The following is a 25,711-nucleotide window of genomic DNA, read 5'->3' on the forward strand; positions in this document are numbered from 1 at the left end:
CAACAAATTACAGCGCAACGCCAAAGCCCTACGCTCTCGTTCTATGTCTGCATCATCCTTAAGGTCATCATTTAATGTAAGCATTCAAAATATCACTTTGCATAACGGTGAAGTAAAACACTGTGAGGAAACATACAAGCTTGTGAGTTCTCAAAGGCGTGTGAAGTATAATAATCCGCAGTTAGCCTCGGACGTGGACTACGGTCTAGACCTTTCTCATTCTGAGAGGGGGCCGTCCACCATACTTCATGGACCGCTAAAGCTAAATAATGGTGATTATAATAATATATTTTCCTACTCTTCTCTCCAGAAAAGGAAATCGGAACAGCACTACTAAAATCTATTGGTCATGTTTACCCATTAATGATTAAAAAAAAATATGTCAGTTGTCACAAAAGCCTTCTTTTTTGTATTTTTTTTAAATTTAAGTCACTTTTCAGAGAAATGTCATAAGATATAAAAAATCCAGACAGAAAATAATTTATCTCGATGAAAGTCAGATTTACAATAGATTATATAAAAACAGAAATAATGCGTCAACAATCACGATATAAACTTTAAACCTAATGAAGGATTAGATTGAATATTAACTTCCGGTGCGAAAGAGAATAGTCGTAAATTATAAATTCCCAAATAACCTCCGCCAAACCCGCAACCTTCACTTAAAAGATTCTGTGCTCACCGCACCGGGGTGTTCATCAAAAACTATAGAGGGTAGAGGTAAAGAGAGTCATCTTATATGGGAGAAAAGTTGAAAAAGTGTCCAGTGTATGCGCTAAATAACAGTTCAAAAATCCTCCACAATGGCGCTGGTGGATGCACAGGGTGTGGTATGAATGTAGCAATCGTAGATGAATTGAAGTATGCCGAGTTAAAAAATTAAATGTCATTATCGACTAAAGTAGTTAATTATTGAGTATTTCAACAACTTACGTTGTACAAAATATTGTGGTAAATATAACCTTACTTCCTTGTATCTCTATACTTCCTTGTTTATTTTTCAAGCCTACTCTAACAATATTTATATTTGGCGCTTCTTTTAAGAGTTACCCTGATGCAAATGTGGCGCCATCCTAATTTAATACATTTTGACGACACTTTTTCATATACACCGATGACTCTCCTTACCTCTACCCTCCATATCAAAAACTAATGCGGGCCGGAACTTAGCCATGAACATCACAAATAATAGGTATGTTCCTTGGACACATGTTAAATAGTATCCAGAGACGTAAATTCATTGCTCCGAAATAACTACCACATCGTGTGCAGATTAGAGACTGTAGCCAATTTGTAGCCTACGGACTATTCATCATCATCACATCAACCGATAGACGTCCACTGCTGGACATAGGTCTTTTGTAGGGAGTTCCAAGTTCCACGATTCTGAGCCGCTTGGATCCAACGGCTACCTGCGACGCGCTTAATGTCGTCTGTCCACCTCGTTGGGGGTCGACCAACGCTGCGCTTACCAGTACGGGGCTGCCATTCCAGCACCTTGGGACCCCAACGTCCATCCTTTCTCCGAACTATGTGCCCGGCCCATTGCCACTTAAGCTTCGCGACTCGTTGAGCTATGTCGGTAACTTTGGTTCTTCTACGAATCTCCACATTTCTGATTCGATCGCGTAGAGATACTCCGAGCATAGCTCTCTCCATCGCCCGCTGAGTGACTCTAAGCCTTCTTATGAGGCCCATAGTTAACGACCATGTTTCAGAGCCATAGGTCATCACTGGCAACACGCACTGTTCGAAGACTTTCGTCTTCAGGCACTGAGGGATTTCTGACGAAAAGATGGCACGGAGTTTCCCGAACGCTGCCCATCCGAGTTGGATTCGGCGGTTCACCTCCTTCTCGAAATTGGACCTACCTAACTGGATCGTGTGTCCTAGGTATACGTATTCGTCAACAATTTCGAGTGCAGTGTTCTCAACGATTACTGGTTGAAGCGGAACATGAGCATTAGACATAATCTTCGTCTTGCTCATTTTCATTCGTAGGCCAACCTGTTGAGAAGCTCTGCTGAGGCCATCGAGCATCGTATTTAGGTCTCCCAGAGTCTCTGCCATTATGACTACATCGTCGGCAAACCGAAGTTGAGTGATGTACTCGCCGTTAATGTTGATGCCAAGTCCGTTCCATTCCAGAAGCTTAAAGACGTCCTCCAACGCAGCGGTAAATAGTTTCGGGGAGATAACATCTCCCTGTCGCACGCCTCGCTGCAATTGGATTGGTCTCGTAGTCTGATCCTGTATACGAACTGACATAGTGGCGTTTTTGTACAAACACTGCAACACTTGGATATACCGGTAGTCAATTCGGCATCTCTGCAGTGACCTAAACACAGCCCAAGTTTCCACCGAATCAAAGGCTTTTTCATAGTCCACAAACGCTAAGCAAAGTGGCCGGTTATACTCTTCAGTCTTCTGTATAACCTGCCGCAGCGTATGAATGTGGTCTATGGTACTAAAGCCCTTACGGAAACCGGCTTGTTCGGGAGGCTGGAAGTCATCAAACCTACGAGCGAGACGATTCGTAATGACTCTCGAAAACAGCTTGTAGATATGACTCAGCAGCGAGATGGGTCTGTAATTCTTCAACAAGGTATTATCACCTTTTTTGAAGAACAGAACCACCACACTCCTGTGCCATGCCTCTGGCGTTGTGCCTTGGTGAATAACGGAATCAAACAATCGCTGAAGGACTTTCAGTATCGGTTTTCCACCTGCCTTCAGGAGTTCTGCCGTTATTCCGTCATCACCCGGCGCCTTGCCATTTTTAAGCTGCTTGAGAGCCACACTAATCTCGTATAGGCTGACGTCTGGGATATCTTCGGTATAGTGTCGAGTTAATTTGGCTCTAGGATCCTTAGCCAAATCTTCAACAGGCGTCTGTACTGTGGTGTACAACTGTCCATAAAAGTTCTCAACCTCACCCAAGATCTCAGGTTTGGAAGAGACAAGACTACCATTATTGGTCTTCAGTCGCATCAACTGGCTCTGACTCTGACTATTATATAAATTATAAAGTAATCTGTACCTACCTACGGATGTCATGTGCTCAGTAGTCAGTACTATGTAATATGAATACTAATACCTATGATATAATACATATTATGTTAAAAGTCAAAGCAATGATAATACAAACACAATGGCTTTGACTAAGAAAGCTTTTTTACCTGTTTGACGTCATCTATCGATTATCATTTTTTTTAAATTATAACAAAATAAACAGTTGCATAATATGAAGTCGAATTCTCCAATTCATATTTCGCAACTTTTGTCGAATCCTTACCAAATATTGTTCAGGCTTTTCTAAAGCTCCCAAAGCAAACTTTGGTTTTTGACAACTAGATATGTTGCCAGCGAACAAAAAGAGAAAATTTTGACAGTTGCAAATCCGGGTAAAGCAGCCATTTTGTGGTGTCGTGGTGTATTAAAATAATCCCCATCCAATTTTGTCTATTTTACATGGGAGTATTACTTTTTGTTGTGATTGATAGATTTTCCAACTTTTCAAGTTTATCGTTTTCATGAACTTAATTTAATTTATATTTATAATGGAGCAGGACGTGGACACAACTTACAGGACGCTGTGTTGTACATGTTTAAGTACCGATCGAAATGTAATCTCTATTAATGGAATAACCAACATTTATCAAGTTTTTAGACTTATTATGTACGATTATACGGGCGATCGGGTAAGTTTTTAATGTTTACACAACTTTTTCGCTAAGTTTTAATCCGTTTTTAATGTTACGTAAATCGCTTATTATTAAGTACCTAGTACTTCAGGGTCAGCGAACTATAATATAAACATTTTTATTTTTGAAATAGTTACGGAAAAGATTTCATTAACTTACATAGACTTGTGTGAATGTTTGTCGTTTTAGTTTGTTTAAAATAAGTAACAAATAATGACTCAAAACGGATAAAACTATGTCTAATTCCTATTTCTGCTCAAAATTTCTGGCCCAACCAAGGCCGGGGATTTTGGTACCTGTATGGAGATTGACCACTAGACAAATGGAAGTTAAGTTTTCTCATATATTTTTGCCCCACTAATGCTGAATGAATATTAAATGAGCATTTAATACCAAATTACTAGACTGCATATTTATTTCTCTTTACAAATTGTAACATTGCTGGACTACAGTCCAAATTAAGTCATCAAAGGTTTCAAGAAACTAAAGATACCTCTTAAAATAAAATGCAATCAAATGTAATAAGTAACATACACCTTATTACCAATGCATTCCAATTTTTAATATTTTTCAGTATGGTGACTCTATAATAGAATTGGATCAGTTGATCTGCTGGGAGTGCTTGGCCATCATGAAGAAATTCAGCAAGTTTAAACGGCAAGTGCATAATGCGCAGGAACATCTGAGGGTGTTAGCCATGAGTCAGTCTCAAGAGGTATTATTATTCTTCACTAAGTTTAATTAAGGAAAAATTCCTGTCTCAAGTAAACTTAGTCAAATATTATCCATACTAATAATAGAAGCATGAAAGATTGTCTGTTTTTTATTTAATGTATTAGTAAAAAATATTTCTTAAGCACAGATCAACTGGTACATACAACGATAATATTTTGAATTTGTTGATATTTTGACCCAGTTGCATGGATTGTGGTCAAGACGGGACATGAACAAATGACATTAAGAAATGTTGACGAACCACAAAAATCTTAGTTTACAATCTTTAGTAAAAAATATTGTCAATAACTGAGTGTGCTGGCAGCCTTTTGATTGATGTTAGATGAATTAGTGAACGCTCTTGCATTTCTATGCTCTGAATTAACGCTACCTATCTTTGGCACTTCTTCTTCTTCTTCTTCTTCTGGGCAGTTGCTCGCTACTCCAGCCATCCAAGCTCGTTCCAGAATCCCAGCATGCCGCCCAGGTTGCTGAGGACTTCTGGGATAGTGGCTGGTGATCCCAGGTAGATCTCATGTTGCTCTGTCACACCCGTGCACTCCAGCATCACGTGCGTAGGTATTTCATTCTTCTCCATGCATGCTCTGCAAAGAGGGCTGTCGGTGACACCTATAATGGAAAGATGTCTGTTTAAGGAGCTGAGTCCCACCACCTTCCTAAGTTTGCTTCTATCCAGGCGGAGTAGTTTGTTAGTTAGATGTTGGTTTAGGTTAGGGAAAGCTATTTTGGTTTGTTTACAGTCTTTTGCATTGGCCCAAAGTTGGGAATGCTCCCTTTGTGTTTGTTCATGTAGCCATGTTTTGTACTCACTGAACGGAATCGGTACGATTGGTTCTGGCCCTACTACCTTCAGTGTTGTGGCTTGGCGAGCTATCTTTGGCACAACGGCTGTACTAATTTTTATGAAATTTGGCACAATATAGTTATAACAGCTAGTAGATTTTCCCCTTTCTCTTTAGGTGCTTTATGAGGCTAATTCAATTGAATGTCTGCACATTATGGTGACTATGGGAAAACGCTCGCCTTGGGCTATGAATTTAGTCCAGCAGTGGAAAGTTATAAACTATTGATTACGATAGTTTTTATGATTGAAGGAGTCTTACTGTAAAAGTATAAAAAATGTAAACCATAAAGAAGTTTATTGACCCACTTACACTGGCAACCTGGGTGGCCTGCTAAGCTTCTGGAGTGAGCTCGGCTGGCTGGAGTGACCCAGTGGGGAGCCGTTACCAGTGGCTCTACCTACAATGGAAGGTTCCGTCCGACCAAGTACAGAGAGCCCAGGGAAAGAAGAAGAATGTTTTTAATACTTTCCTTTTTTTTTTTTTTACAGACAATGGATCACACATACATATCGCAATCGCTATCCTCACTTGAATGCACAACAAAAACGAACTATGACAAAGTCGTAGTGGATTGCACCAATGACATCAAGACTACAGAATGGCCCCAGCATTATATAACAATAAGCACAACACAGAATGTGAAGAACGAGAGCTATGACGTTGGTCAAGCCCTGAGAGATCATATTAGCTTGGGGATCGAGGACCATGTGATGGGAGGTAAGTACACATTCAAGTAGGGTTAGGAATTTTATTGACTTTATTCATACGCATAATGATAAATAAATAAATAAATATACTACGACTATGATACACACATCGCCACCTAGCCCCAAAGTAAGCGTAGCTTGTGTTACTAAGGGGTACTAAGATGACTGATGAATATTTTTATGAATAACTAGCTATCCCCGCGAATTTCATTTCGCCTTAGTATATTTTACATCTCAATGTCTTTTTAAAGTACAATACATAAAACTCATCTTACTCCGGAACCTCTATAGGTCACATCAACAGTTTTACGATTAGGTATAGACAACTTGACGTGCGCTGTCAATTGTGTTTTGTTACTAATGAACGGCTAGATAATTGTTTTGATTTTAAATTAAAAAAAAATATTGTATTTTAATACTTATTCTCCTATTCCGGATTAACAGGAATCAAAGAAATCAAAAATAATGAAAATCGGTCCAGCCGTTCTCTATAAATGGTGTAACTAACACGACTTTGTTTTATAAATGTAGAATATAGATATATATATAAGGACTGTCGAACGGGATAAACAGTATCCTATGTCCGTCTCCTGGCTCTAAACTACCCACCTACCAATTTTCAGCCATATCGGTACAGCCGTTCTTAAGTTATAAGTAGTGTAACTAACACGACTTTCTTTTAGATATACATAAATAAATAGCAATATTCATATAAACACCCAGACACTGAAAAACATTCATGAAAATCACACAAACATTTTCCAGTAGTGGGAATCGAACCCACGGCCTTGGACTCGGAAAGTAGGGTCGCTGCAAACTGCGCCAATCGGCCGTCGTGATATTTGATTAGTTTACAAATATTATGTAAATTCAGGTTGTATACATGGTTAGAAATACCAGATAGCACACGGCTAGGAGTAGTTTACATTAAAACTAAAAACTTTTGTTTTGCTTTTTTTTAACTCAAGGTATCTGCAACATTGGCAACCTTGACCATGCATGCTCGCAGAAGTTTGGGAATAGGGACACTGAACTATCACTACTAGTTACTACACAGGTCTCCTCCCATAATAAGATGGGATTAAGGCTGTAGTCCACCATTTAAATGTTAATAATAATAATAATATTAAAGCTAATAATCCCTGCTAATATTATAAATGTCAATGTAAGTTTGTTTGTTACGCTTTCATGCAAAAACTACTTAACCGATCCTTGTTAAACTTTGTGCACACATAGTTAGAAGTAATATAAGTAATATAGAAGTGTTAGAAGTAATATAGGATACTTTTTATCCTGACATAAAGCTCGGTTCCTTTGGGAGAGGGGATGAAAATGTTTGACGATTTTACACAACAAATTATAACCAATTTAAATAATTATTTTTGTACTATAGAGGTTATAATATGTGTTTAATTTTGTCCAAACTTTGTGTAGATCTCAATGTGTTTGGAGATGGCGACAGAACTCCAGCTGTAAGAGGAACATGTAAATGTTATCAATTTAATTTTTTATCCGTTGATGCTAATGTTGTTTGTTTCAGTGCCAGAAATAGTGTTAGAGAATCCAGTGTCCGGAGTCATGTCTCACATAGTGTTGGATCCTAATGCTTTAGTGACCTCGGAACCTTACACAGTGCAGCAGGTCAAAGGGGAAATGCCAGAGTTAACAATCGAGTGAGTTTTATTCATTGTCTAATTACCCACCCTCTTCAAGTTACAACTCTCCTATCGTATATTATTTTATAACAAATTACCAAATGAAATCTTTGAGACGTCTCTCAATAAGTTCAAAGTTTATATAAAACGTAAGCTCACAGAAAAATCCTATTATAACATTAAGGATTATTTAAAAGATAAAAAAGCTTGGGTGTGAATTGCTCTAGCTTCATAGCTTAATTTAAATTTACTGGAAGATGGTGATAACAAAAAAATAAATTTACCCGGCTAAGTTTGTTGTGGGCTCTTCTTAGACCAGGGCGCGTTTGGAACGCTTCATAAGTGCCTGTGATAGGCCTACATGAATAAAGAAATTTTGAATTTGAATTTTGAATTCATCAGAATAAGAAGGGTTTAGACAGTAGTCCACCACGCTGGCCAAGTGCGGATAGGTGGACATCACATGTCTTTACGAGAACATCATGGAGAACTCTAAGGCATGCAGGTTTTCTCACAATGTAGTTGCCCACCGCTACAGAAGATTGATGGATTTATAATTCCTGAAATTTCTCTGGTCGGGTCTGACGGGAGGCTTTGGGCTTGGCTAGTTACTACCTTACCGACAAAGACGTGCCGCTAAGTGATTTAGTGTTCCGGTGCGATATCTGGTATAAATACGATACTTCCTAACAGATTAGCCCGCTACCATCTTACACTGCATCATCACTTACCACCAGGTGAGATTGCAGTCAAGTGCTAACTTGTAGTGAAAAAAAAAAAGTATTACATTGCATAAATTAAAAGTATGCGGAAGTGTGTAGCTAGCCATGCCACCCACCTGTGGGTAAATATTTTTAATTTAATTCCTAGCCTAACTGAATTAATATGAATTCCGCTTTGAAATGAAGACTGCCTTCCCCCACCAGTGTGTGCGAAGGGAATGCACTGGTATTGCCCCGCGGAAGTGACCATTTCTACCACATCTTCTTCGAGTCAACACCTGGTGGTGCATAAAGTCGAGACTACTTTTCCATCCAGGATCATCCCGAGCTGCAGTCTTAACGTGATCCAAGATATATATCACCTATGGCCTTCATTTCTGTTTCCAGACACCAAGTTCCAGTTTCCATGGTCCCAAGTAGTTATATTACTTTTGTGATCATTCTTTGTCTTTTCCAGCTCAACGGCGGTCGGTGAAACGGTTATAATAGCTCAGAAGTCCAAAGCTGAAGCCTTCAGACAAAAGCATAGTAAAACGGATATGAAGTCTGGGTACACCACGGAGTATATGACCGAAACAGACATGCTGGCTGTGAGGTGAGACACTAGGGCCCTTAAAATCATCATCATCATCATCTTAACCCATTGCCAACCCACTACAGGGCATAGGTTTCCTCCCACGATGAGAAGGGTTGGGCTCCGCACACCTTTGGGAACATTACGGAGAACTCTCGGGTATAAAGGTTTCCTCACGATGTTTTCCTTCACCCTCAACGTTAGAATGTTTTGAATATGTTTGTATGAAAAAATAAATATGCTTCTTTTGATTTACTATATATTTTATAAAAGAAATATAATTTTGGTTAAAAATGTTGACCGTAATATTGACTGTGTGCGGATATTAAGAAGTTGAAGTCATCATGTCCACCATTACTGTTGAAGTATTGGTTAAAAATACTTTTGAAGTATTGGTTGAGAACACTGTAGTTTTAACCAATACTTATTGGTTAAAAATACTGTTGAGGTATTGGTAAAAAATACTTTAAAGTATTGGTTAAAATAGAGTTAAAGTATAGGTAAAAAATACTGTTGAAGTATTGGTTGAGAATACTGTAGCAGTATTGGTTAAAAATACTGTTGAAGCATTGGTTAAAGGTAAAAAATACTGTTGAAGTATTGGTTAAAGGTTAAAAATACTGTTGAAGTATTGGTTAAAGATTAAAAATACAGTTGAAGCATTGGTTAAAAATACTGTTAAAGTATTGATTAAAAATACAGTTGAAGTATTGGTTGAGAACACTGTTGAAGTATTTATTGGTTAATAATACTGTTGAAGTATTGGTTAAAAATACTGTTGAAGCATTGGTTAAAGGTAAAAAATACTGTTGAAGTATTGGTTAAAGGTTAAAAATACTGTTGAAGTATTGGTTAAAGATTAAAAATACAGTTGAAGCATTGGTTAAAAATACTGTTAAAGTATTGATTAAAAATACAGTTGAAGTATTGGTTGAGAACACTGTTGAAGTATTTATTGGTTAATAATACTGTTGAAGTATTGGTTAAAAATACTGTTGAAGCATTGGTTAAAGGTTAAAAATACTGTTGAAGTATTTATTGGTTAATAATACTGTAGAAGTATTTATTGGTTAATAATACTGTAGAAGTATTGGTTAAAAATACTGTTGAAGCATTGGTTAAAGGTTAAAAATACTGTTAAAGTATTGGTAAAAAATACTGTTGAAGTATTGATTAAAAATACAGTTGAATTATTGGTTAAAACGACTTGATAAAATAGCTTTATAGGGAACAGTTTAGGTATTCTGTTGGATATCCCACAATATATCCAAGTATGTTTCTTCCTGGTATGATACGACCGGTTAGAACTGAGGCGTACTGTAGCGTTGCTCCATTATGTGATCAATCTAGTCCTGGGCAAAACGCTCAATGACCTCACTCATAGTAATTCGGTATTGGACGTATTTCACAACCCGCCGCTTCAGCTCCAAAAACAAATTAAAATGTTATTAGGGAGTTGGTGATCTAAGATAATAATTACATGTTTGAATGTTTTGTTTTTATTATTATTGAATTTTTGGTTATTGTTATTCCTTAACGACAAGGCTGCTTGAAAGCAGGCCACTCCGCTCTCATCTCTCAAAATAATATATATAATATATATATAAAGAATTACTGTTTTTTTTAATTCTTAATTTTATAATGCTTATTTTTATGTTTCAATTTAATTTAATTTTTTGTAATTATTACTCGTTGCTGTTAAATTATTTTAATAGACCCGGGTAGACGAATTGGGCAACTGTAATGTCTTCACGGTGTGCGTTGCTTAATAAATAAATAAAGCCTGTGTGCGGGCAACTTCTTGACAATCTAACGAAATGTGCCATTCCCTCTCCGCAGAGAAGAAGAAAAGAAAAAGGTACACTACGTGAGTCTCGTGTATAAGTGTGAGCTGTGCATCATAGGCTTCTATACTCAACAGCAAGTCGAGGATCACTTCCTCGCGATGCATCGTGAGGTGATACAAAACTATCTATATCCCTACTTCCCTACTTCCCTACTAATATTATAAATGTGAATGTAAGTTTGTTTGTTACGCTTTCACGCAAAAACTACTTAACCGATCCTCATGAAACTTTGTACACATATTCTTGGAAGTGTTAGAAGTAATATAGGGAACTTTTTATCCTGACATTAAGCTCGGTTCCTTTGGGAGAGGGGATGAAAGTGTTTGTCGATTTTACACCATAACTCCGACAAATTAAAACCGATTTAAATAATTATTTTGTGTCTAATAATCTAACAGTTATAACTATCAAAATCAAATTGGGGGTAGAATTATTACTATAGAAAGATTTATTAAAATACTAGCCGTTGCCCGCGACTTCGTCTGCGTTTTATTTTGTTTTTTGATGAGGCATTCAATTTCGTTTTAGTTCTAAAAAAATTAAAGTATTCTCTAATCGCTAAGCCTTAAATGAGGGGTTTGCTGCTGTCCGCTGAGGAGTTCTGTCCTCTATCTCCAACCACATTCATTAGTATATGCCTTTTACATCAATCTTATGGCGACTGTAGCGTCAATTAAAAATCAATGTAAAATTGATGTCTTTTTTTCTGTTACTTCTAGAAACCGGGCTACCTACCATGCAGGATATGCTACGTGTACACCGCGGAGGATAAACTTAGCGAGCACACAGACACTCACTATATCAGACACGTGTGTAAAATGTGTAACAAAGTTGAGTACAGTGTTAAACTGATCAACCAACACGTGCGGGCGCATTTGAGCAAACCCAAACCGAGCGCTCTCATACAAATCGGGGATCGACCCGAGAGTGAAAAGGTAAGTTGGTCACCCAATTACTCATACTTGTGGTTAAAATGGTCAACTAAGTTGAGTACAGTGTGAAAGTGATCAACCAATACGTTTGAGTAAACCCAAACCCAGCGCATTCATAGAAATAGGGTATGGCACGGAGAGTGAAAGATTAGTTGATTAACTAAATAGTTATTGTAGCGACTAAAATGGTCAACTAAGTTTACAGCGTGAAACTTATCAACTTACTCGTGCGGGGGTGCACTGGTGTAAACCGGTCCCAGGGCTCTTATACAGATCGGAGATCGACCGGAAAGTGAAACGGTAAATTGGTTAACTAAACAGTAAAACTTTTGCATATAATGGTCAACAAAGTTGAGTACAGTGTGAAACTGATCAACCATCACGTGCGGGCGCATTTAAGTAAACCCAACCGGAAAGTGAAACGGTAAATTAGTTAACTAAACAGTAATACTTGTGCATATAATGGTCAACAAAGTTGAGTACAGTGTGAAATTGATCAACCATCACGTGCGGGCGCATTTAAGTAAATCCAAACCGGAAAGTGAAACGGTAAATTGGTTAACTAAACAGTAATACTTGTGCATAAAGTGGCCTCCAAAGTTTAGTACAGTGTTAAACTAATCAACCAATACGTGCAGGCCCAGCGTGGTGTAGTACAGCTTAAACCCTTCTCATTGTGCGAAGAGACCATGACGAGACGTGCTTTGTAGTTGTCTGGTAAAAGGTTAATGTGTGCGTAGAGTATTTTTTAAATTTATAAAATCGATTATTTTTCCAAGTGTAGGTAAAAACACTAATAAACATTATAAAAATTATTAAAAAGCAATGTGTCATCTCTTGTTTCAAACGTGTCTCATTGTAATACGGACCTTTGAAGTAGTAGATCGAAACTGCAACGTTTCCCACTAGATGACGCTACAGTCGCTATAAGACTGATTTTTCTTTCTTTTTTTTTAAATTAATTGTTCAAAATAAAAGTAACAAATATTTTCCAACTTAATTATCCATCTCCTTAGAAACTATGCGTTTATGGTGGGGATGGCGGGTTCGCAAGTATATATCTTCAAAAATATTCAATATTAATCAAAATGTAAATTCAACTTAATCTTAATGTTCAAAAATCATTTAGACAATCTTAATCGAACAGTGGCATTTTTTTTTTAACTATTAGCTAAAAAATGTCTTTTAAATTTCCTTAAAAATATATGTTTTTTTTTTTCATTTATACATTGCAAAGCGGGTGGGAGGGAGATCTTGAAATATTTCGGGTAATATGTATTTATAATTCCTTCTTCCGCACACATTATGTGTTTTTGGTAGAATAAACTTTTTATAACTAGGCAGTTTCCGAAAATTTCCATCTCGCTCTTTACTTCTAAGATGTTGTATATTACCAAATTCTTCCTTAAGTACAGCTAATGTTACTTTGCTCTGCACTGGCATTAATTTACAATATGTGAAAGGCATATACTAATTTCGGAATCGACGGTAGGAGAGCCGTAGCTTAATTGAAGAAAGCACTCAGGCCGCGATTGCCAGAGAGTCGCAGGTTCAAATCCTGTCGGTTACGAAAATTTTTATATGCATTTTAAATTTTTGACGTGACAACGTCTTATAATTCGATGGAGCCGGCTGCACGCACAAAAAAACATGACTCATGCGGCGTTACCTCGCTCTGAGGCGTTCCATTTAAGGCTTGAAGTGCAAGCGAGAGCGCGGAACGAGCGACAAAGAGGCACAATCGGCCTCAACGTTCGGCAGCGTTCGACATCTTACCCTCTCCTACTTGAGTGAGCGATGCGTCCGCGTGGACAGCTGCTATACAATAATACATTTACATATTTTCGTCAAATATAAAGTGCAGCGAAAAGTGAATGTGGTGTCAATTGTTTATAGCAAAAAAAAATGACATAATTGTATTTATGCGTAGAAATAAATGTAACTCGTTTACTAAAAAACTTTAACTCCTTCTATATATCCATACAAAATATCTATCTATCTTATTACAGCGAGGTTACTATACGATTGATGAATTTTTTAATGACAAGGTTGCTTGGAAGCATCCGGCCCCGCTTTCATCTCTCACAAGATAGAAAAATGGATGTTAAAATGCAAAATGTAAATTGTTGATGTTGGAAAAGAGCAACTGCTGAGTTTCTTGCCGGCTTCTTCTCGGTAGAATCTGCCTTCCGAACCGGTGGTAGAGTCACTACAAACAGACAGACTTGACGTTTCAAAAGTGCTTATATTAGGCCTACTTGAAATAAATGCATTTTGAATTTTGATTTTTTTAATTTTATCAAGCGAATAAAATTAAAAATTTCTTTTGAAAAATGCAACCATTCCATCAGTATTTTCTTACGACGTTGTCACGTTCAACTATCGTCAGTAAGCCGACTTTGCAGACAACCAATTTTTTGAATTATTTGATTTGTCCACAGATGCGTAAGAAAAAAATCGGCAAAATTAAGGAGGAGACGAAAGCACCACCGAAACCGGGCGATCTTCGGAAGTTACTCTCAAAAACTACTATAGTAGGTTACAAATGTTTAGAATGTGACATGTTTTTCAAGTAAGTATACAGCGTGTTTGCTTTCACAATGTAAAATGACACCAATATATTATAACTTAATTTTAGTTTACTTTTACTTAGATGACGGCCGATTGGCGCAGGAAGCGATCCTGCTTTCTGAGTCAAAGGCCGTGGGTTCGATTCCCACAACTCGAAAATGTTTGTGTGATTGATATGAATGTGTTTCAGTGACTGGGTGTTTATATGTATATTATAAGTATTAATGTATATTATTTATAAAAATATTCATCAGTCATCTTAGTACCCATAACACAAGCTACGCTTACTTTGGGGCTAGATGGCGATGTGTGTATTGCCTTATAATATTTTTTTAACTATTTTCTTTAATTAACTGCTCGGGTCATGCGTAGGTGAAAAATGTTTTCTTTTTCTGTCCCACCGATAACTTTTACCATGTCCATCTCCGGGATGACAGGAACTCCATGATATATTATGAAAACAAATCTTTATTTGCTATACTCCGCGAAAAGCAGGAGAATCTGTAGGGTGTAATATATAATTTCTTCAATCCTTATACTCCACACCGAACAATGTGTTCAATCTTCGGCAATGTACCCTCTACGCACGTTTCGCTCCGAAACCGGAGCATCCTCAGGAGATGTTGACTTTACAATGAATAATTGTTATGTGAAGTCAGTAACTAAAAGTAAAGAAGACGAAGAAGAAAAAGAAGAAATACTTTATTGCACGTATAACATACATATAGGTAAAGAAACATTAATGAACAGTAAACAATGTAGACATGCAAAGGCGGCCTTATTGCTGCAAGCAATCTCTTACAGGCAACCTTTGTAGAAAGGACTTAGAGCAAGAGAACGGGACAGTGCCAAGAGTGTTGTAATATATACATAAATACCAAAATGTATATATATATATTTATATATTTACTATGACAATACAATACACACATCGCCATCCAGCCCTAAAGTAAGCGTAGCTTGTGTTATGGATACTAAAATGACTGATGAATATTTTTATGAATGTATAATATAAATACTTATAATATTCAGATAAACACCCACCCACTGAAAAACATTCATTTTCATCACACAAACATTTTCCAGTTGTGGGAATCGAACCCACGGCCTTGGACTCAGAAAGCAGGGTCGCTGCCCACTGCGCCAGTCGGCCGTCGTCTTATAGATACTAATACATAGATAATTTAATTAAACATACGTAATATAAAAGTATAAAATATACATAATATATATAATTACTAGCTGTTGCCCGCGACTTCGTCTGCGTTTGATTTTGTGTTTTGACGTGGCAGTAAATTTAGTTGTAGATCAAAAAAAATTAATGTATTCAGTATCGCTAAGCCTTAAATGATGGATTTGCTGCTGTCCGCTGAGGAGTTCTGTCCTCTATCTCCAATCACAGTTTGGGCAAAATTAAACACATATTATAACCTCTATAGTACAAAAATAATTATTTAAATCGGTTATAATTTGTCGGAGTTATGGTGTAAAATCGTCAAGCCCCTCTCCCAAAGGAACCGAGCTTAATGTCGGGATAAAAAGTTCCCTATATTACTTCTAACACTTCCAAGAATATGTGTACAAAGTTTCATGAGGATCGGCTAAGAAGTTTTTGCGCGAAAGCGTAACAAACAAACTTACATTGACATTTATAATATTAGTGGGGATATAATATACATAATTTATAAAAGTAGATATTAATACGTAAGGTTTACTTTTCAGAACGTCCCGCGCGCGTAAGAACCACGTGGCCCGTGTGCATCGAGAAGGTTTGCAATGCGATCATTGCAAGAAGAGATTCGTTAATAGAACCACTTTAGCTACCCATCTTAGGTGAGTCGAACTATGAATGAATGAATATACTTTTAATAATTTAAAATGATACAACTACACCTAATAATTTAAAATGACGTTGTGAGATGGTGATAACAAAAAAAAACACCCGGCTAAGTTTTTTGTGGGCTTCTTCTTAGACCAGGACGCGTTTGGAACCCTCGTAGCTTTAGTTTTAAGTTTACGAATGTGGTTATCGCCATCATCTCACTGCCGTGTGGTTCTTATGTACGCATCAAAAGTGCCACCTGTGGGCCTACTTGAATAAAGATATTTTTGACTTTGACTTTGACTTTGACTTTATTGCACACCACAAAAAGTACATTAAAAAAGAAAAGTACAACAAAACAACGTAAACAATTTATGTATATATTTCTCTTTTAATGTATAATATACTAGCTTTTGCCCGCGACTTCGTCTGCTTTTTTTTTTGTTTTTTGAGATACATTGATATTAAATTTAGGTGTAGTTGTATCATTTCTATAATTTTTATACAGTCCTTGTGTAAAATCGTCAAACTGTTTCATCACCTCTCCCAAAGGAACTGAGCTTAGTTTTGGGATAAAAAGTTAGGGTACTTTTTTACTTCTATTACCTCCAAGAATATGTTTCCAAAGTTTCATGATGATCGGTTCAGTAGTTTTTGCGTGAAAGCGTAACAAACAAACTTACATTCACATTATATATTATATATTACAAGAAATGGTCATAAATTAGTGACATCTGCATATCGTCTGCGAAAGGTGCAGAAGTCATTTGTGGGATTGAGTATACGCTTTTATAATATGATTCCTAAGGTAATTTTGGACCTACCAATGCATAAGTTTAAAGAATGTGTTAAAACACATTTATTACAGCGAGGTTACTATACGATTGATGAATTTCTTAATGACTTGAATGAATTGCTTGGAAGCATCCGCCTCCACTTTCATCTCTCACGAGATAGAAAAAATGAATTTTAAAATGTAAAATGTAAATTGTTGATATTGGAAAAGAGCAACTGCTGAGTTTCTTGCCGGCTTCTTCTCGGTAGAATCTGCATTCCGAAACGGTGGTAGAGTCACTACACACAGACAGACTTGACGTTTCAAAAGTGCTTATATAGGCGACGGCTGACGGCGCAGCGACCCTGCTTTCTGAGTCCAAGGCCGTGGGTTCGATTCCCACAACGGGAAAATGTTTGTGTGATGAGCATAAGTGTTTATATGTATTTTATAAGTATTTATGTATATATATAATTCATAAAAATATTCATCAGTCATCTTGGTACCCATAACACAAGCTAACGCTTACTTTGGGGCTAGGTAGCGATGTGTGTATTGTCGTTGTTAATTTATTAGTATTGTTATAGGCCTACTTGATATAAATGAATTTTGAATTTTTTGAAAATTTGGCTGCCTTATCGCTACATAGCGATTTCTTTCAGCAACCAATTGCGAACTGTCTATACATCGTCATCGTCTACCCATTACCGGCCCACTGCAGCACGGATCGCCCCCAAAATTAGGAGGGCTTAGGGTGCAGTCCACCACGCTGGCCAAATGCGGATTGGTGGACTTAACACGCCTTTGAGAACTTTCAGGCATGCAGGTTTTCTCACGATGTTCTTCTAAAGCAAGTGATTTTTTAATTGCCTAAACTAAAAACGCATCTAAGTCGGAAAAGTTAGTGGTGCGTGCCGGGGATCGAATTCGGAATTCGGATTCTCTCCCCCCCCCCCCCCAAGTAGCTAAGATATGGGTGATAAGGGGGGGCAAACAATAGGCTATCACCGCTTGTATATACCCACTAAAATAAATAATGGATTTATATGTATATAGAAATAGCGGTCCGGGCAATTTGGGAGAGGGGGGGTGTTTGGTAACTATGCGGCTATAGTCTGTTGTGGTATATATGATTGGTTTAAATGTCACGACTCTTCCCCTCCGCCTCTCTTAATTTTTATTTACTCTTGATTCTTTTTTCAAGGCTACACGAAGGCCCCCTACCAAGAGAAGAGTGCCCAATATGCCACAAAATGGTCCGGACTATACAGATAAAGTACCACATACAGCGCCACGAGAATACGAGTCGCTATGAGTGTAAAGAGTGCGACAAGGTGTTCTCTCACCTCGCGACCTATCAAGCACATCTCAAGTATTCGCGCCCTCACGCCTCCGATCAGGTATTCAAGTGAGTATTCTGCACCAAGTACGTTAATATAACAGGTATCACGACAGGGCCAGTTTAGCTACAACAGAGGCAAGTGTTCGACAACTTATCACGACAGAGCCAGATGTATTTCATCAGAAGCAGCTATCCTGACTATATTTAACGATAGGGCCAGGTGAGTTACAACAGAGGCAAGTGTCTGACAATATTTTATGATAGGGCCAGGTGAGTTACAACAGAGGCAAGTGTTCGACAACTTATCACGACAGGGCCAGATGTATTTCATCAGAAGCAGCTATCCTGACTATATTTAACGATAGGGCCAGCCAACAGAGACAATTGTCTGACAATATTTCCTGATAGGGCCAGATGAGTTACAACAGAGACAAATGTCTGACAATATTTCATGATAGGGCCAGATGAGTTACAACAGAGGCAAGTGTTCCACAACTTACCACGATAGGGAAGCAGGTATCCTGACAATATTTCACGATAGGGCCAGATTAGTTACAACAGGGGCAAGTGTTCGACAACTTACCATGAAAGGGGTAGATGTATTACGTCACAAGCAGGTGTCCTGACAATATTCCACGATAGGGCCAGATGAGTTACAACAAAGGCCAGTGTTCCACAACTTACCACACGATAGGGAAGCAAGTATCCTGACAATATTTCACGATAGGGCCAGATTAGTTTAAACCGAGGCAATCGTCTGACAATATTTCACTATAAGGCCAGATGAGTTTCCACAGAGATAATTGTCACAAGAGGGTCAGACCAGTTACACTGGAGACAGTGTCTGCCAATGGTTCCCGATGGAGCCAGTTGTGTCACAACAGAGGCAATTGTCACAAGAGGGTCAGACCAGTTACACTGGAGACAGTGTCTGCCAATGGTTCCCGATGGAGCCAGTTGTGTCACAACAGAGGCAATTGTCACAAGAGGGTCAGACCAGTTACACTGGAGACAGTGTCTGCCAATGGTTCCCGATTGAGCCAGTTGTGTCACAACAGAGGCAAGTGTTTGACAATTTATCATGTTAGGGCCCAACAAGTTACAATAGAGGCGAGTGTTAAACGATGTTTTATGAAAGGGCCAGTTCAGTCACACTAGAGGCAAAACGTGTTTGACAATATTTCATGATAGGGCCAGATGAGTTACAATTGAGGCAGGTGTCTTACAATGTGTCGTAATAGCGCCAGATTTATATATTTTGAGTCGATTAAGAGAACAGTTATGTCTCTCGTATAACATGATATGACGTCATATACTGTTGTCATCATCACGTGAATGGACGTGCACGGCTGAATATAGGTAGGTCAGGATCTCTTGCCGCTACTCACTTGATGTCATCCTTCAACTTTGTGGGGGGGGGGATAACATGAGTGCCGTATTTGATGAAATCAACGATTTAGCCGAATAAAGCTAAGCAAACAAACAAAACTATGGATTTATCTTTACATAGTATTGTATAGAAGCAGGCGTTACTTTGCGGAAATCCATGATATATTATCAAAATTAAGCTTGAATTTAAGCGCGAAAAGCAGGAGAATCTGTGTGGTGTAATTTATAATTTCTTCAATCCTTATACTCCACACCACACAGATCCTCGGCAATACACCCTCTACGCACATTTCGCTCCGAAACCAGCAGGAGCATCATCAGGAGATGATGACGATGATGATGATTCTCCTGCTTTTCGCGGAGTATAGCAAATTCAGCTTAATTTTGATAATCTTTACATAGTATAAAACAAAGTCTCTCCCACCGTTTGTACGCTTAGATCTTCTAAACTGTGTAACGGTTTTTTATGCTGTTTTCAGCAGTACATAGATTGATTCAAGATGAAGGTTCACATGTGGCTCACAACGCTGCGTTTACCAGTGCTACGTCACCATTCCCAACCGACGGCCGATTGGCGCAGTTTGCAGCGACCCTGCTTTCTGAGTCCAAGGCCGTGGGTTCGACTCCCACAACTGGAAAATGTTTGTGTTATGAGCATGAATGTTTTTCAGTGTCTGGGTGTTTATATGTATATTCTAAGTATTTATGTATATTATTCATAAAAAATATTCATCGGTCATCTTAGTGCCCGTTACACAAGCTACGCTCAAATTGGGGCTAGGTGCGATGTGTGTATTGCCGTAGTATATTTATTTATTTATTTCCCACGTTTCCATACCTATATATGATGAACTGTTAATTTCCAGGTTCCCCTGCCCAATGTGCAATAAGGGCTACCCTACCAAAGAGGCCATGCAGGACCATTTTAACTACCAGCACTTGGGTAAGACGACACACAAGTGCCCCGTATGTAGCAAGCCAATCGCGTCGCGTGCCAACGTGGAGAAACACATGATGAGGGTGCACGGAGAGAAAAAGGCTAAACCGAGGAACCACGTGTGCCAGCAGTGCGGGAAGGCTTTCACGGTGAGTTGCGCCATTTTTTTTTTTCTGGACTTTACTCTTTAAGAATCGATTTTCATATATAAGGCGAGAAAAATGTGAGGAGTAAAATCTACTGATGGATGACCTCGTTAATCGACCAACGTTTAATTAACTTATTTTTGTCCTATTTAAGTTATCAAGGAAACCGAATATTTTATAGGTAAAGGAAACGAACACATTAATATATGGGACAGAGTGAGATAGAAAACGTTGTACAGTTTTTTTCCTATTCTTGTTACCATGGAAACTAAATAATAAACATTACATTTATCCTAATAGTTCTGATACTCTATATCCACTTCAATCTCCCCTAGGCTACTTTCAAGAAGTTACACTTCCGCCGTGTGTGAATAAATTGCACAGGATTTTTAATTTACCCTTTCATATGGTATTAAACTTTATTCAGCTAAATAAACTCTTTTTGTGTATGTTTCGACAATCGTACTTAAGGAGTGAACTCCAGTCGTGCGCCGGAACTGACACACACTTTTTTTTTTGTTTTAAGTGATACTTCTTTAGAGTCTTTGTGATTTCAAACCGGATGCAACGGAAAAGACGACAGGTAAGAGACACGAGTACGAAAATGTGTAGGATTCCGGCAAAGAATGAGACAAATAAATAAATTTATCTAGATACTAGCGTACTTCAGCCCGCTTCGCCGGGCTAGATTTTGCTTTATTTTATTTAAACAATAAACTTGCATCATACAATTTTTAATTTAAGTCTCATAATATATTAAATCATTTATTTCTCTCCGTATTCATTCTCTTCTATTCTCTTCTCGAGCGGGTGAAGATCATTATCTACACCCATGTACACCCAACAATAGAATATCATCATAGTAAATAAAAGCTGTATTTGACAGTTTGACAGTTCAAAAATAGGAGTGCTCCGATCGTCACCAAACTTTACAGGATTACTCCTGGTCGCCAGGTCGATCCGGAGATTCCCTGAAAGTTTCATTGAAATCGGTCCAGCCGTTTCGGAACCTATACGGAACATACCCACACACTTTCTCTTTTATATATATAGATTATTCGGTTTCTTTGGTAACTTAAATAGGAAAAAAAACAGATAAAATAGTATGTATATTTCTGTCGGCCGAGTGGCGCAGTGGGCAGCGACCCTGCTTTCTGCTTTCGTGGGTTCGATTCCCACAACTAGAAAATGTTTGTGTGATGAAAATAAATTTTTTTTAGTGTCTGGATGTTTATCTGTATATTTTAAGTATTTGTGTGTATTATATTAATAAAAAATATATTCATCAGCCATCTTAGTACCCATAACACAAGCTACGCTTACTTTGGGGCTAGATGGCGATGTGTTTATTGTCGTAGTATATTTATTTATTTATGAACACTCAGTCATGCACGATATTCCCTTCGCCTGGGATTCGAACTCTTCAAAGTCGAAGTCAAAAATATCTTTATTCTAGTAGGCCCATAGGTGGCACTTTTGATGCGTACATAAGAATTACACGGTAGTGAGATGATGGCGATAACCACATTCGTAAACTTAAAACTAAAGCTACGAGGGTTCCAAACGCGTCCTGGTCTAAGAAGAAGCCCACAAAAAACTTAGCCGGGTGTTTTTTTTTGTTATCACCATCTCACAACGTCATTTTAAATTATTACAAGAGCAATAATTTATAATTAAGTGAAGTCGAAGTCCGGTCCACTGAGCTAGCACCGCTTCTTGTTGCAATTCCACTACAAGCTCGGAGACTGTAAAGTTGTCATATAAACAGTATTAAGAAGATAGAATCCCCACTCAGCCATTATTGTATGCAGTACAGTGTTTCTGAAAGCAGTGAAAACGCCCCGCGCAGTTTACACCCGCAGAATGTTGCTAGCTCACAGTACTTTTCTCATTTTCCCCTTTTATTGTAAACGTTTAGAACATTCATCACCGATGAATCTAAAAAAAAACTCTCTGGCTGGTGAGACGCTTTGGCCGTGGCTAGTTACCATCCTACCGACAAAGACGTGCCGCTAAGCGATTTAGTGTTCCGGTGCGATGTCGCGTAGCAACCGATTAGGGGTATGACTACCATACTCCCTAACAGGTTAGCCCGCTACCATCTTAGACTGCATCATCACTTACCACCATGTGAGATTGCAGTCAAGGGCTAACTTGTAGGGGAATAAAAATAAAAATAAACTTAGAGAATGCGAAGCTACGAGAGTTCCAAACGAGCCCTGGTCTAAGAAAAGCCCACAACAAACTTAGCTTGGTATTTTTTTTTTGTTATCACCATCTCACACTTAATTAATACTAAGCCATATAAGCCTTAACATTATTTTAGGATTTTTCTGTAAGCTTACGTTTTATACAAACTTTGAACTTATTGAGAGACATCTCAAAGATTTCATTGGGGATCATTTTTGGTATCATCGGTATAAGTAGCGGCACGAAAGTCTAGCGGTGACCGTTATTGCGCAGAAGTCGAAAATAAGGTATTATGGGGGCAGTGGCGTGCAGTGGGTTTCTTACCAGGGTACGCATACAGTAGGAAAATTGCAAAAAAAAACATTCCTCTTCCTATACGAGTTATATATAAATTTTAGGGTATGCAGTGCTTTTGTGCATGTCTGAAGTGCACGCCACTGCATGGGGGAGTAAGAGGGTCGCGGGGAGGGTATGAGGGGGGTATGCATCGTTCGCAGGCGCTTATTGGCTCTCCAGTCGTATTCCGTCTCCCGTACCGAAACAACACCCCGCGCACTTCCAGTGTACAGTCGCGTTCTGAATTGTATTGTTATTACTGTTAATTTTTGTTGTTGTTTTCATGAATATTTTTATTTTTCTATTCCCCATATACTTGTTAAAAATTATAGCCTAGATAACAAGAAATCTTTGGAACTTGAAACTCTAAACTATAATAATTACAAACACATATCATCTCACTCAAACATGCATTTACACTACACACAAACACACACATTACAATTAAATAATATCATTTTCATTGGATAAATAGTACTTAGCCATTAATTAATAAAATAATAATCATTCCTTTATTAATTAAAGTAATGATTGTTTTGCCTGCGCGACAGTACCCATGCGCTGCTATCCCCTCCACGTTTCATTGAGCGCTAGACATACTAGCCGCGACTTGTACTCACGGAAACTTTCATTTCAGGATAAGAAAGCTCTGACACAGCACTGCGTGATACATTCTGGCGAGCGGCCATTGTGCTGTGACATCTGTCAGCAGACCTTCAAGCAGAAAGCGTCTTTGTACACGCACCGCAAGCGCGTGCACAAAGTGTTCCCCGCCAAACGGAGCGTTGAGTTCATGGAGACCAAGGCCGACGTGTAGCCGCGGCGCTGAAGTCCCGTGATCGCGCGACTTTTAATGAGTCGCTCGATCGCGCGGCTACCTTATTAAAGTTGCCTTATCACATCTTTGAATTAATGGAGACTAAAGCCGACAGTAGTCGCCGCTGGTTGAAGTCGCTTGATCGCGCGACTGATTTCAATAAGTCGCTTGATCGCGCGGCTGTCTTATCAAGGTTGCCTTATCAAATCTTCGAGTTTATGGATACCAGGGCCGAACTGTAGTCGCTTGATCGCGCGACCGATTTTAATAAGTCGCTCGATATATCTTAAAAAAGCTTCCTTATCTTATTGTAGACTTCATGCAGACAAAGGCCGATTTTTAGAGTCTGCTAATTGTAGTCGCTTGATCGCGCGACTAGATTACAATGTTGTAGCGATACTAATATAAAAAAATATACAAAAAAAACTGTTGAACACGAAGCAAATTTTTAAAAGTCGCGTTATCGTATGATTTAATAATTGCTACATCACACATATACTGTTTTAAGCAAAATGTCTCATGAATCGTACCAATAAATAATTTACGAATCGCGCGACATTTCAAATTGCGCTATTACGACAGTCTAGAAAGTATCAATAAGTCAACAATTTTACAAGCGAGCTGTTTTTTTGTTTCTTTTTTTTTTATATTAAAAAAAAAAAAAAAAAAAGCTATTGACCTCGGCGAAGCGACACGTTTCTTTAAAGTGTTTGCGCGACTAATTTACAAGTCGCGCGATCGCAAGGCTGACGTGAAAAAAAATCTTATAGACAAATGTTTCGTTTCGACTATGCTTGGTGCATTATATCTACAAATATATAAATCATTGTAAAAAGTATTAATTATTATTATTATAGATATTAATGAATATATATTTATATTTTAACTAATAAATTACGATAAGTTTTTACTGCACCCAGTTTTTTATTTTCATATACCTAGCAAACGCAACCAGTACATACTATACTTTAACAGCCGGTTGGCACAGTGGGCAGCGACCCTGCTTTTTGCAACCAAGACCGGTTTGGGTTCGATTCCCATAACTGCATTTTTTTTTGGCTTCCGTTTTTTGAGGAATAGAAGTCTATTGATTTTCACCGTATGATAAATATAGTTTCATTATTATTTAATAAATACTTTTACAAATTTACAAATAATCTCAATTTTATTGTAATGAATGATTTATTTATCGCTGGATCGTGTGACTAGTTTTAATAAGATGCCCGATCGTATAGTTTCCAAAAGTAGCTCGACCGTGCGACTAGTTTCATTAGGTCATCCGATTGTAGTTTGCAAAAGTCACTCGAGTGTGTCTTATTTCAATTTTCCACTCAATCTTGTTAGTAATAAGGATACGTTCTCGATCTTATAGTATTCAAAAGGCGCTAGATTGTGCGACTTGTTTCGAATAATCGCTGGATAGTGTAGTTAAGATAATTTTAATAAGTCGCTCGAACGTGCGACAATAAGTTTATCTATCATGTAGTTTCAAAGAGTAGCTCGATCGTGACTTATTCCAAATTTACGCTCGATGGTGAGGCTAATTTCAATAAGTCGCTCGATCGATTTAAAGGAAATTGTATAAAATTTCACAATAAACTACCAGTTGATATCTTGGAGATGTCTCTGAAAAAGTTCAAAGTTTGTATTAAATGTACGCTTATA

General features: G+C 38.0%; 1 protein-coding gene across 1 annotated transcript; it reads left to right on the forward strand.

The window, feature by feature from the left end:
• The first annotated feature begins 3,419 nt into the window (after positions 1 to 3,419).
• LOC120635756 (zinc finger protein 354A-like) lies at positions 3,420 to 24,716 on the forward strand. Its single transcript, XM_039906898.1, has 12 exons — positions 3,420 to 3,701; positions 4,279 to 4,419; positions 5,773 to 6,001; positions 7,532 to 7,664; positions 8,826 to 8,963; positions 10,782 to 10,899; positions 11,509 to 11,724; positions 14,163 to 14,293; positions 16,015 to 16,125; positions 18,094 to 18,297; positions 20,487 to 20,706; positions 23,867 to 24,716. The coding sequence occupies exons 1-12, from the start codon at positions 3,561 to 3,563 to the stop codon at positions 24,044 to 24,046; spliced, it is 1,962 nt and encodes a 653-aa protein (XP_039762832.1). The 5' UTR covers positions 3,420 to 3,560; the 3' UTR covers positions 24,047 to 24,716.
• Positions 24,717 to 25,711: the final 995 nt, after the last annotated feature.

This window comes from Pararge aegeria, chromosome 27 (genome assembly GCF_905163445.1).
Source record: "Pararge aegeria chromosome 27, ilParAegt1.1, whole genome shotgun sequence".
Classification (NCBI taxonomy): domain Eukaryota; kingdom Metazoa; phylum Arthropoda; class Insecta; order Lepidoptera; family Nymphalidae; genus Pararge; species Pararge aegeria.

What these genes read in the sequence shown, in the direction of transcription:
- LOC120635756 (XM_039906898.1), top strand. Translation starts at nt 3,561, where the DNA reads ATGGAGCAGGACGTGGACACAACTTACAGGACGCTGTGTTGTACATGT. An exon ending in ACGATTATACGGGCGATCGG is followed by an intron (nt 3,702 to 4,278) that starts GTAAGTTTTTAA and finishes AATATTTTTCAG; the next exon opens with TATGGTGACTCTATAATAGA. An exon ending in CGAGGACCATGTGATGGGAG is followed by an intron (nt 6,002 to 7,531) that starts GTAAGTACACAT and finishes TGTTTGTTTCAG; the next exon opens with TGCCAGAAATAGTGTTAGAG.